The 13,013-nt window shown below is 38.6% G+C and overlaps 1 protein-coding gene across 2 annotated transcripts in view; it reads right to left on the reverse strand.

The window, feature by feature from the left end:
• RALGAPA2 (Ral GTPase activating protein, alpha subunit 2 (catalytic)) overlaps positions 1 to 13,013 on the reverse strand; it is a 321,938-nt gene that overhangs the window by 76,639 nt on the left and 232,286 nt on the right. For both annotated transcript variants that reach the window (XM_011963148.1, XM_011963143.1), the window contains exon 37: positions 7,660 to 7,787. In XM_011963148.1, coding sequence (XP_011818538.1) covers positions 7,660 to 7,787 — 128 coding nt within the window. The remainder of the gene's footprint in view (positions 1 to 7,659; positions 7,788 to 13,013) is intronic.

Below are 13,013 nucleotides of genomic sequence, written 5' to 3' on the forward strand. Positions count from 1 at the left end.
CTGATGTGAGTATTTTAACTACGAACGCATCAAAGACTGCAACCTTGTGCAGCTATATTGGTTGCTCCTCCATGCCTCCCCTTTTTCTTTCTCAGAGGAATAATTTTAAGTTTTTAATAAAAATCCCCTTATTAAAAAATCTCTAATTCCTCATTCCCTTTTACAGTCTCAACCCACCCAGGGGAATATGTGATTTCTTCCCCTGAACTCTTCTTTTTGTATGGTGCTTCCCAAGTGTCTAGGGTACAGGTCTCCCAACATTTTTTTCCCATTCTTTTTTTTTTTCCCCTCCCATTCTTATACAAACTCTAGTGAAAGCTCATTACTTTTTGCAACATAACAACATCAAAAATCCATTCCTTCAAATTACTAAGAAATGGATCCAAAACAAAATAGTAGTGCCTCTTGTTTGCGTCATCTCTCTTCTGAGAGATGAGATTGTCTGCCAGCCAGGAACTTATCAAACGTGTGTCACCTTTGGTTGAATGTAAGTCAGAGCTGATATCAAGTAGTAGAAATCCCCACTACAGCTATATTTCGCTTTGGGCCTGTTTAGAAGTTTGGATTAGAAAAGCATGGCCATCTCTCCCACCTGGGGGTAAAACTCCATTCTGGCTGCTGCTCTTAAATGCAGTCCCTCTCCCGTGCATTTTTCATTCACAGGCACGTGTTGATCTCACTCAGGAGTGTTTTCTTTGTGGTACTGCTATTATCTGATATGTTTTAACTTCTTACCTTGCAGTAATTCAGTTCTAGGTCCTCTTATAACCCAGTCCTCCAGGTGAAGACTTGAGTTTGCTGGAACCAGTCATGGAAAAAACCACCCAATAGGATGTCTCTTTCTTGGCCAGTCTGCTGAAACTAACCCTTCATTTCTCTCCTGCTTTTCTGTGAAACCATTCTCTCCTATTCCCCTGTCTTTATCTCTACCCCCTCCTTTCAAGCCAATTCTTCAAATGGCCCAGAGAGTTCTGTCTGCGATTCTCTTACCATACCACCAAGAGACTACTGTTGGATTCTTTTCATTCTCTCTACACCCTTGCAAATCTAGCAGGTCCCACACAGACTTAGTCCACCTCCTTTACCTAGATATCCAATCCATCATCCATCCCCTGCCACTGCCTTTGATGAGACCTCCGCTCTCTCTCTGAACCCCTTCCATGGCCACTTAAATGCTTTCATCACCTCCATCCTGTATGTGTGTGTGTGTGTGTGTGTGTGTGTGTGTGTTCTGTACTCTGCCATATGGAAGCATCTGTCATTCTCAAATGTGATGATGTGATGTGCTCTTTCAAAGGCTGGACCATGAACAAACATCGGCCCCTCATTTGGAGTATCTTCACATTTCTATTCCTAGTGGCAAGGACCGTGCCTGGTGCATGGCAGGGGCACTGTAAATGTTGACAAATGCTAACTGGTGCTGCCTGGCAAAATAGAACACATGGTACCATTTTACTTCTTTTCTGAAATGTATGGAGATGAATGGAAGAAATTAAAGATCTGTCCAGGAAAAAGAACCAAAGATCCTACTGAACAAGAAAGAAACAAGGTTGTTACAGCTTTGGAGAGGAGTCATTTTTGAAGATATGGAAATTCGTAGCAGAATTTAGCAATGAGATTCCAAAGTCATGGGTCTAAGAGAGAGACACTCTGGTACTGTCAAACACATATGTTAACTGAAAATGAAAGTACATTTCACTTGTGAAAGAATGAGATAGAAAATTATTTTTTCTTAGGCAGTCCAGTTCTCTCCATCAAATGCTGATAGTTACAGTGAGTAGAGATGGTGAATGCCATTGAGACTATTGTTCTATTGAAGTGGACGTTTATTTTAAAAAGCCACCATCTGTTTGATTCAGGGTGAACTCCTCCTAATGGGCACACTGCATATTGTGTGGCAACCTTTCCCCTGAAACAAGTTATCTGACAAGAGCAATGAAAACCTTGGCTCAAATGGTTGTGGAAACTTCTATCAGTTGACCACGATTTGATTTTGGATTCTTTAGTTGGCTTGGGAATGGTAAACACAACATGTGGCAAGCTTCCCATTTACAACCCTCTAGGCACAGGAATAGGCTCTTTGATTGCCCATGAGGGATAGAAAAAGCAGATGGCAGGTGAGTTGGCTCTCATCACTCAGAAAAGCAGTGGCCACAAGATGAAGGCTCCACTTGACAGATTTGATTTAGGCCGCGGAGGACATCACAGGAGAACCCAGAAGGGACAAAGGGGCTGGGATGAACTGTTCCTGAGGGTGCTTTCCAAAGATACCCCTACTGTGCTTACATTTTTTTTTAATCATGTAAGACAATGGTATTTTTCAGTCTTCTATGTGCCTTTGTTGCAGAGTTCCAACTGTTAACTCAGCCAAGGGCCCCCAAATAAAAACTCCTTTGATATTGATTCTAACTGCATTTACTTCTCATAAAGACCCCCAAAGGGAAAATTTGCTCCAGCAATGCCCCCATCCTCAGCTTAATCAGAAATGTTGCATTTTCTTAAACATAGTGGACAAAATTAATATGTAACTGCCCACATTTCCACTTCTAGTTAAATATTATAAAAACTGAATCCCAAGTGACACGATTTTAAGGCAGTTAAAATTAGCTGGGGAGAGGACAGAGAGATAAGAATAACTACTCCAAAGTAATTCCATTGGCTCATTTCTTTAGTTGTCATCAGGTTCAATTTTGGCTATGCATCTCCCCTCTCTAAAAGATTTATGCAAGGTCTCAACTAAACATGTCCTTTGTTATAAAACAGTCATTCTGATCCCTTGAAAGTGAATGACATTTGGATGAAACGAGCAGTTTGGCAATGTTTTCTACTTAACAAGTGTAATCTAAATATCAGAAACAAAATGGGGATACAGGGCCGCCTATATAAAACAGTCTGAGTTGACAAAGAAATGTCCCTTTGTCAGCACTCACCACTGTACCTAGGATCCCAGGGAACCAGGTAATAGTAATTCCTTTTCAGAAGTTTTTGTCTTGTAAATGAACTTCTCTTGTAGGGCTGTTCATACAAGCTGCTTTATTTAGTAACAGATTCTGGCTCATATGCCAACACGATTTTGCCAACAGATAGGCTGCCAGGCTTTAAGAAGGGAATCAACTCTAATAAACACCCAGGAATAGAGATTCCCACCTTGTACTGGGGTGTTTGGGGACAGGCTGCAGGCAGGGCTTCATGGGCGCGAAACCTGAACATCTGCACATGGGAAGTGTGTTCCCTTTATGTTGAGTGTTCATGGGAGCTGACTCCCCGAGGAGTCACACTCTCCTGATTCAGAACTTGCTTAAAATGCAGAAAGAAAGCAGTAGTGCCCCAAGTAACATGAACACGAAGGAACCCTATCATATCTCTTCATAGTTGTGTTACTTCCCTGTATTAGCTGACCACTTATGGTGACAATAAAGGAAAGGAAAAAGCATAGCCTCTTTCCCTGTCAATCCTTTCTTGCTGATCAATAAACTGATAGTACAGAGTATTGGTAGAATATGTGCACATAAAGAGTGAAATAGTCAGTTTTGTGTGGTGTTCCCATTCTTCTGGTAAGAACAAAATATATACGCATGCATAAGCTATGAAATATGAATTGCATAATTTCAGCGATTCCATATATAAGCTAAATACTCATATTTGCATATTAAACTGGCATTGCACAATATAAAGAAAAATGGTATGTCTGCAAACATACCACCCCAAACGCGCTTGATCTTGTCTGACCTCAGAAGCTAAGCAGGGTCGGGCCCGGCTAGTACTGGATGGGAGATGAGTGATAAGATAGTTCTAACAATTTAGGGGCTGAGTGCAGTGGCTCACACCTGTAATTCCAGCACTTTGGGAGGCCGAGGTGGATCACTTTAGGCCAGGAGTTCAAGACCAGCCTGGCCAACATGGTGAAACCCCATCTCAACCAAAAACACAAAAAATTAGCTGGGTGTGGTGACGTGCACCTGCAATCCCAGCTACTCAGGAGGCTGAGGCTGGAGAATCGCTCGAAGCCAGGAGGTGGAGGTTGCAGTGAGCCGAAATCATGCCACTGTACTCCAGCCTGGGCAACAGAGCAAGACTCCATCTCAATAAATAAATAAATAAATAAATAAATAAATAAATAAATAAATAAATAAAGATAATGCTAACAATTTAAATTTTTAACATTTCTTTACTTTGAATAACATTAAATAGCAAATAAAAAATATGATGACAAGTTGAGTGATTACAGACAAATGGGAAAACCTTTATATTTTAGGGGCTTTAAAGGCATTTTTTCCTATGTTTTGAAAAAGAAGCCCTATATTTTCATTGTGCACTGGGACCCTCAGGTTGTATAGCCAGCCCTGGTTCTAGGTGTGCCCCAGGTACTGCTGATCTCCTCAGCCCTTGGGAGATTACACAAGCTGGTGGGGGTGGGCCCTACACTCCCTCCCCACTTTTGCACCTGACATCAGGCAGCTGTGGGAGTTTACTCTGGATGCTGTGCTAAGATGAGAACTTCCAAGGTGGGCATGAGCAGAAAGAGTTAGGCAAGCTTGACTTCCTCGAGGATCAACCAGAACACCATCTCTGCTGGAATCTGGCTCTTGGGTTCATCACAAGAACCTGATGAACTTGAAAATGCATACAATCCTGGAAAAACTCAAGTTTATCACTCATGAACAATCTGAGTCCTTGTACCCTTTGCCTGGAACGCCATCCCCACTCTCTGAGGACTGTGTCTCTCTCATCCCTCCAATTTCAGCCCAAATGCTCTCTCCTTGGATAGGCCTTTCTGTGCCTTGATCCTTTTTTACCCAAACTCTCTATTTATTAAAAGTTTCTTTACCGAACTTCTCTCAATTCATGTATGTTTTTATCAATGTGCGGGTTTTCTCTGTGAAGCATGTAGGCACAAACCTGGTCCACCTTTCTCCCTGCTATAGCCTCAGCTCTTAGCACTGGACTTGGCAACAGTGAGTCCACAATAGTTGTTTGGAAAATGAATAAATGTGACAAGACACCTATAATCAGAATTTGTTAAGTTATTCAGTGGTTTTCAAAATTCAAATCTAAGACTCATCTCAGTGAAGCAGCAAATTTCAGACATAAGGTATGACATAATCAATGGACTTTTGCTAAACCATATGTGGACTTGGATGTAACAAAACATAAAGGAAATAATTATTAATAGCTTAGGTAGTTTTTTTTGTTTTGTTTTGTTTGAGACAGAGTCTCTCTCTGTGGCCCCCCAAGCTGCAGTGCAGTGGTACAATTTTGGTTCACTGCAGCCTCCGCCTCCTGAGTTCAAACAATTCTCCTGCCACAACCTCCCGAGTAGCTGGGACTACAGGCGTGCACCACCATGCCCGGCTAATGTTTTTGTATTTTTACTAGAGACAGGGTTTTGCTATGTTAGCTAGGCTGGTCTCAAATTTCTGACCTCAAGTGATCTGCCCACCTCGGCCTACCAAATGTTGAGATTACAGGCATGAGCCACCACGCCTGGCCCACAGTTCTTAAAATTGGTAATTTTTAAAGAGTAAAAATCCAAAAAACCCTTTTCCTTATTGTTTTCTATTTTTTTCTCTTATTATATTCCTTATTTCTGTCCTGAATATTAGCCCTTCTCCAGATAGAAATTAAAAGAATAAAGTAGTTAAATGATTGCAAAGTTTTTCCCACTAACTCCATCTCTATAAAAAATTACATAGAACAGTTGATTTCTTGTTTTAAACAATTTCAATAACATCAACTAAATTTTCTCAAGGTACAAGACAAAAAAAAAGTTTAAAATATTGATAATGATCAACATAATAGTTGTTTAAACCTTTTTCCTAATTTCTGTACTATATTGTTGTTTGAGATGTCAAGTTAGCTATTTTGTGAGTTAGGGTACATTTACTAACACACGATAGCATCAGTAGCCCAAGCTGGTAACCACATTAGTCCTGATGTGTCACTGCTTGAAAAGTTTTCAAAGTGATGCTGAATAGTATCCTTTGAACTTTTAAAAATAATGTTTTCCCTAAACCTGATTATTCCAATTGTATCACATTCTTATTTGAGAAAGCAGTGTTAAACAAAACAACAAAGCAAGTATTTTATAATGAGAAGTTCAATAAGAAGAGAAGGTGACATGACAAAAGTCACAATGGAATTAATATAAAATGGAATTTTCTCATTTGTAAAATAAAAAAAAATTTTTTTTGGTGCCTTGGTCCAACATACTTGACTGATGAGTGCCCAGCTCGTCCTAGTTGACATGCAAACTGACAAACCAATTGCTTCTCATTTCTGCCAAGAGGCTCTTTTTAACAGTATGTGAAATAAAAACTCCATGCTAAAGGCCAAATTGACACCAGCCATAAGATTACGACTAGAGTGTTGTGGAAATCACTGCAAAGAATGCCATCTCCAAAACACTCACCACCAGTCTGGACAAAGCACGAAAGGGTACACTGAAGGGAATGATGCTGCCCTGGCCCCTGGGGGAGGGACCAGATGGGACCTAATAGCTCTTTTCTACTACTCATTTCTATGATAATTTTAAGTTGCCACATGGCATATGTATTTTTTTTTTTTTAATCTAAAGGCAGAATATCAGTCAATGAAGTGACCAGGATTTTAATGAAAGGTATTTTTTTATGAACTGTATCTATTCACATGGGATAGTTTTCATCCACCCCCAACTCTCACCCGCTATAGCAACACATCACTTACTATTAGGTTGGGAGAAGTATATATAGAGGTCAAACACAATATGTTTCAAATTATTATCAATACCAATTAGAGACAAAGAGTTTCTAAGTTTTATTAGGAGGTCAAAAAATTTTTTTTGCATCAATTTTATGAGGTCACCCATCTTAATCTCTTTTTCTTGTAACTTGAGATCATGCTTGAATTTAAGGATTACGGCAGGCCAATTAATGTTTGAGGAAAAAATTTTAGGAGTGAAATTTATTCTATTTTTGGAAACAAAATCAGGAACTAGAGAAGAAAATATCAATGATTTGGGAAAATTACAAAAGAATGTCTAGCTATTCCTATTGATAAGTCCAAATACAACTTAATTCAGGACACCTTTCCCTCTCCTCTCAACCAGAGGCAATTTCTATCTCTTCCGATCTTCTAGAAACTTACTTGCAGTTCTCAGGCGGCCCTCTCCTCTCAACCAGAAGCAATTTCTATCTCCTCAGATCTTCCGGAAACCAGCTTGGCAGTTCTCATGCGGTACCTGCCACATTCTTTGATTTATTGGGGTCATTTCATTTGCTGTGGTTTCTGGTAGGCACTCTGAATGAGCAATACGTTTTGCTCAGCATCCCACCTTATACACAATGGGCTGCCACAAATAAGAGGGATACAGGATAAGACTGAACGTGGAGCAAAATACCTAAGGAGATATGAGCATCTCATAGTGGTCACAGCTTCTCAGACACAAACGTATGTGAGTAAATTATGAAAGTAAATTCTAAGTTTAATGCAGCACAAAATTGTTATATTTAATATAAATTAACAAATGCTATGAAAAACCATACTACGTTATTTTTAACAGAGACTGAAAAAAATTCTCTTTCCTCTTCAATTTAGTTTTGAATACTTACCTCTTATGAAAAATTGCCAGGAATCTTGATTCTGGGATGGTTAGTAAGTTATATATTTAAAGCAAAAAGATACAAGCTCTGGTAGAGTGGGATGAGGCACTTCACAGCCCTGCTGGCGTTGATGCACGTGGCACATACAAGGCTTGGCAGCAGCTTCCCACTCACTATGGCTCCATCGAACAGAGGCCCAAAAAATGGAACCTGTTGATTTGAAATGGAAGAACAAATTTTAAAAACTGGTAAAAGTCAAATCAAAGGTATGAGAGTAGCTGACTGATGTCAGACCTGCAACAAGCATGTAAGCTGTCACCCACAGAGCAGACACTGATGTTAACAGGACGCAGGTCCAGGGCTTTCAAATCGAGTGAAGCAGCACTGCTCCACAATGCTCCTCTACTAGGCATTCTCCAGCCAGACTTTCAATGACAAAATCTTACCAGGTTATTCGTTTTTTCTCTTCTGTTGTCATTTATAGAAATGGCGTTGCTCTTAAGTGCCTACATCATGTGAATTATGCAAGATACACAGACATGCTTCACTGCACAACACTAGTCTTGCATCCATCTGAAACCAGTTATGGAATTGGTAATGTTCCTGCCACGGGTCCTGATGTATATTAACTCTTAAAGGAGATGATGATGATCCCTGTCAACAACTACAAAGTCCCACACAGTCCTCATTCTTCTTGACTTTTCCCCACTCTGCTTCCAAGATACTGTATTACCTTCATTTCCTTCTACTTTTTTTTGAGACAGGGTCTCCTTCTGTCACCCAACCTGGAGTGCAGGGGCACAAACACAGCCCATTGCAGCCTAGAACTTCTGGGCTCAAGCATCCTCCCACCTCAGTCTCCTGAGTAGCTGGAATTACAGTCACACCACCACACCCGGCTTCTGTTTTTAATAGAGACTGGCTTTTCTTAGCTGAACCCATTTCTGTTATGTGGAAAACTCACAAGTTTCTGTACTTGCCTCTTTTGGATTTATTTCTTTTCTCTCCTTTTTCCCCCATTAGAATTTCTTTAATTTTATTCACTAATATGGAGATTGTAAGCTCCATGAGATTACAACTCTTACATGAGCTCCATGAGATCATGTAACTCTTATATTCATTCACTTATTACTTGCCTATTCATGTATTCAGAAAATATTTATTATGTGATGGACACTGTTCTTCTCACTGGGGAAACAACAGTGAATAGTACAAAAATCCCTGAATTTATTGAGCTTGGAATTTATTGGAGATTTCAGATAATAAACAGTATAAACATGTAAAATATATGATAGGCAGGAAAAGTGCTAAGGTAAAAATAAAGCAGGGAAGAGCAATAGAACTTGATATTTGGGAGGGGTCTCCAGTTGGCTCTAATGGCCAGGGAGGGCTTTAAGGAGAGGATGACATTTCAGTAAAGCCCTAAAGACAGTGATGAATGAACCACAAGCTATGAGAATATCTAATGGAAGAACATTCCAGGCAGAGTAACAGCACAGGCCTTGTGGTGGGAGTAGAATTACTATGTTTAAGCAACAGCAAGGAAGTCACCATGGCTGGGGCCAAGCAAGTAAAAGGAAGAATTAAGAGCTAAAGTCAAGCAGATCACAAGGGGGCTTTATAGGAAGTTTTAAGGGTTCTGGATTTCTATTCTGAGTATGATCAAAGCCTCCTGAGGGTTTAGGGAAGCAGGGGATATGATCTAACTTACATTTCAAAGGTACTGTTTTGGCACCTGTGTTGAGAAAACTGCAAAGGGGAATTATGTAGACTAGCTGGTGACTACTGAATAACCTAGGCAAGAGATGGTAATGGCTTGGATCAGAATGGCAGCAGAAGTAGAGAAAGGTGATAGATACATTTGGAAGGTAGAGTTGTCAGGATTTGTTGAGGATGGTTAATGAGATGGGAGAGACAGAGAGGTGTCAAGGATGATGACACAGTTTCTAGCCTGGCCACTGGAAGGCTGTAGCTACCTTTTCCTGAAATGGAGAAGACTGAGAGAGAGGGTCATTAGCTCAACTTCAGACATGCTAAGTGTCCAGTGATGATGTATTGAGCAGGTGTAGATATACCATGCTAGAGTCAGGGGAAAGGCCTAGGTTGGAGCTGTTCATTTAGAGACGATGCTTCTAGCCATGAGATCAGATAACATCAACAAAAGATCAAGAAAAGAGACTCAAGGACTCTACGCTCTGGCTTTCCAATGTTTAGAGCTTAGAGAAATGAGAAACAATTAGAAAAGAAGTGGCTAGAGATGGAGGAAGAAAACCCCTTCTAAGTAGCACTGTACCTGACACACAATTGGAAGGCAAATACCTGCTAAATGAGTTACATTCATTAATATTTTAAATAATTTAAGTTAATGAATGTGGGTCTCCATCCTAGGTCTTTTAAATTCTCTCAAAAACTATTTATTTGTAAAGCCCCTTTTCTGTGGTTGGCATTGGTGAAGGGGCTTGGGATACAATAATGAATGAGAGACTGTCTCTGCCCATAAAGAGCTGACATGATAAGAAAACTACGGACTAACACCTCTCAGCAATGATGCAAAAATCCTTTATAAATTTTTAGTAAATTAAATCCAGCAAGATTTTTAAAAAAGGACAATATATCTTGATCAAGCAGAATTTTCCATTGGAACTCAAGGTTCATTTAACATTCATAAATCCATCAATGCAATTTATTTTAGCAATGTGCAAAAATTTACATTGACAAAATACAGAAAAAAAAATATGACTTTAACAGATACAGAACAAGCATTAAATAAAATTTAACTCATTCATAATTAGAAAAACAAAACAGAACAAAAACGCTCAGCAAACCAGGAACAGAAGGGAAATGCCTCAATTTAATGAGAGCTTAAAGGGGGAAAAAGGCGTCATAATTAATGATGAAAGATTAAGTGCTTTCTAAAAGGGATCTGAAAAGGCAAGGATGTCTATGTTCACCTCTTCTACTCAACATTTTTGAAGATCCTAGTCACTACAATAAAGAAAATTAAGAGAAAGAAAGAAGAAGGGTAGGGGAGACGAAGGGAACATAAAGGTTAGAAAGAAGTAAAATTGTTTTTATTCACAGATAACACAATTATGTATATGAAAAGTCCAAAGAAATCTAATTAGAACTACTGAGTTAATTTTGATAAGTCTCAGTAAACAATATACTCCTCAAATCAATTATATTTCTGAACGTTAGAAACCAACGATTGGGAAAAGACCTGTAAAAACATTGTTTATAATTGCATCAAAACAGAATAAATTTGATAAAAGAATATGCAAGACATCTATATTGAAAACTACCAAACAATGATGAGATAAATTAAAGACAAGTTAAATAAATGGAAAGATGTACAATGTTCATGGACTGGAAGTTTCAATATTGTTAAGATATCAATTCTGCTAAAATTAAGCTATAGATTCAACAAAACCCAATCAAAATTCTGGCAAGCTTTTAAAAAATATACATGTACCAAATACTTTTAAGTTCACATGGGAATGAAAAGACATAAATTAGTCAAGATGATAATAATAAGACTTATATTACCTAATTTCAAGGCACACTATAAAAATATAATAATTAAGAAATCATTACGGTGGTACCAGGATAAACAAATATTTCAATAAAACAAAATACAGAGTCCAAGAATAGAGTCATACCTACATGGTAATTGATTTGCAATAAAGGCAGCATATCAGTCTGGTGGAAGAAAAAAGTCTGTTTCAATAAAGACATTGGAACAACTGGAAAGCCATATGGAAAAGTGAACCTCGACCTCCATCTCATATCACACACAAAAATTGAGAGGATTATAGACTGAAATATTAAAGCTCAAACCATAAAGCTTCTAGAAAAAAATATGAGAAAATCACCACGACCTTAGGATAGGCAAGGATTTTTCAGGGTACAAAAGGCATAAATCATAAAAGAAAGAAAATACATTGGACTTTATATAAATTTCTAAAACTCTGCCCATCACAAAAATGAAAAGGCAAGTTATACATATTCACCAAAGAGAACATAGCCACAAGGTCCATCCAGAGGAGAACAAATTAAAAGTTTGTATTATATTCACCCAACAGAATATTCCACAGTAATGAAAATGAATAAACCACAACTACATGCAACATCATTAAAATAATTCAAATACAATGATGAGTGAAAGAAACAGACACTAAAAAGTTCATATTACATAATTCCATTCCCAGAAAGTTCAAAATCAAGTAAAATGAATCAACAGGCCCAAAAGTCAGAATAGCGGCCACTTTTTCATTGTATTAGTGATTGAGATGGGGCACGAGTGAGAATTTTGGGGGCTGGTAATATCCTCTATTTTGATCTGGGGTGGTATTACACAAGTGTGTTCACTTTGAAAACATCCATCATACTGTACACTTATAATTTGTGTCCTTTTCAATATTAATATATTTCCAAGGAAACGTTTTCCAGAAAACAGCAAGAATACAGAGGATCTGAACAAGACAACTAACAAACTTATCATAATGGAAACATATAAAATACTCTACCCAACAATTGCAGAAAACACATTTCAAGCATGTACAGAATACTTTTTAAAATTGACCATATCCTCAGCCAAGGATCCACGAATACAGTCAGTAGGGTCTAATTCCAACCTGGCACCTCCTTGTGTATGGCTTGCAAGCTAAGAATGCTTTTTTACTTTGTAAATAGTTGGAAAATAATTAAAAGAGTATTTTGCGATGTGAAAATTATGAGATTTAAATTTCAGTTCATAAATAAAGTTTTAATGGAACATGGCCAGAGTTATCCACTTACACACTTTCATTTTTTTTTTGGAGACAGAGTCTCACTCTGTTGCCCAGGCTAGAGTGCAGTGGCTCAATCTTGGCTCACAGCAACTTCCACCTCTTGCGTTCAAGCGATTCTGGTGCCTCAGCCTCCCAAGTAGCTGAGACTATAGGCTTGTGCCACCAAGCCCAGCTAATTTTTTTGTACTTTTAGTAGAGACGGGGGGGTTTCACCATGTTGGCCAGACTGGTATCGATTTCCTGGCCTCGAGTGATCCATGCACCTCAGCCTCCCAAAGTGCTGGGATAATAGGCATGAGCCTCCGTGCCTGGCCCACTTACACATTTTGTATGGCTATTTTTGCATAATAATGGCAGAGTTATTTAGTTGTGACAGACTCAAGGCCTAAAATATTTACTATCTGGCCCTTTGCAAAAAATGTTTGTTGGCCTCTGTTCTAGGTCATAAAGCAAATCTCAATAAATATTAAGGGGTAGGAATTTTACAATCCATATTCTGTGCCCAAAAAGCTATCGACAATAAACAACAAAAGGATAATTGGCACAAACCTCTACGTTTAGAAATTAAGAAATACACTTCTAAATAACTCATGGGTCAACAAAATATTGAAATGGAAATTTAGCAATATGTCAAGCTAACAGATAA

This window comes from Colobus angolensis, unplaced genomic scaffold (assembly GCF_000951035.1).
Source record: "Colobus angolensis palliatus isolate OR3802 unplaced genomic scaffold, Cang.pa_1.0 Scaffold117, whole genome shotgun sequence".
NCBI lineage: Eukaryota > Metazoa > Chordata > Mammalia > Primates > Cercopithecidae > Colobus > Colobus angolensis.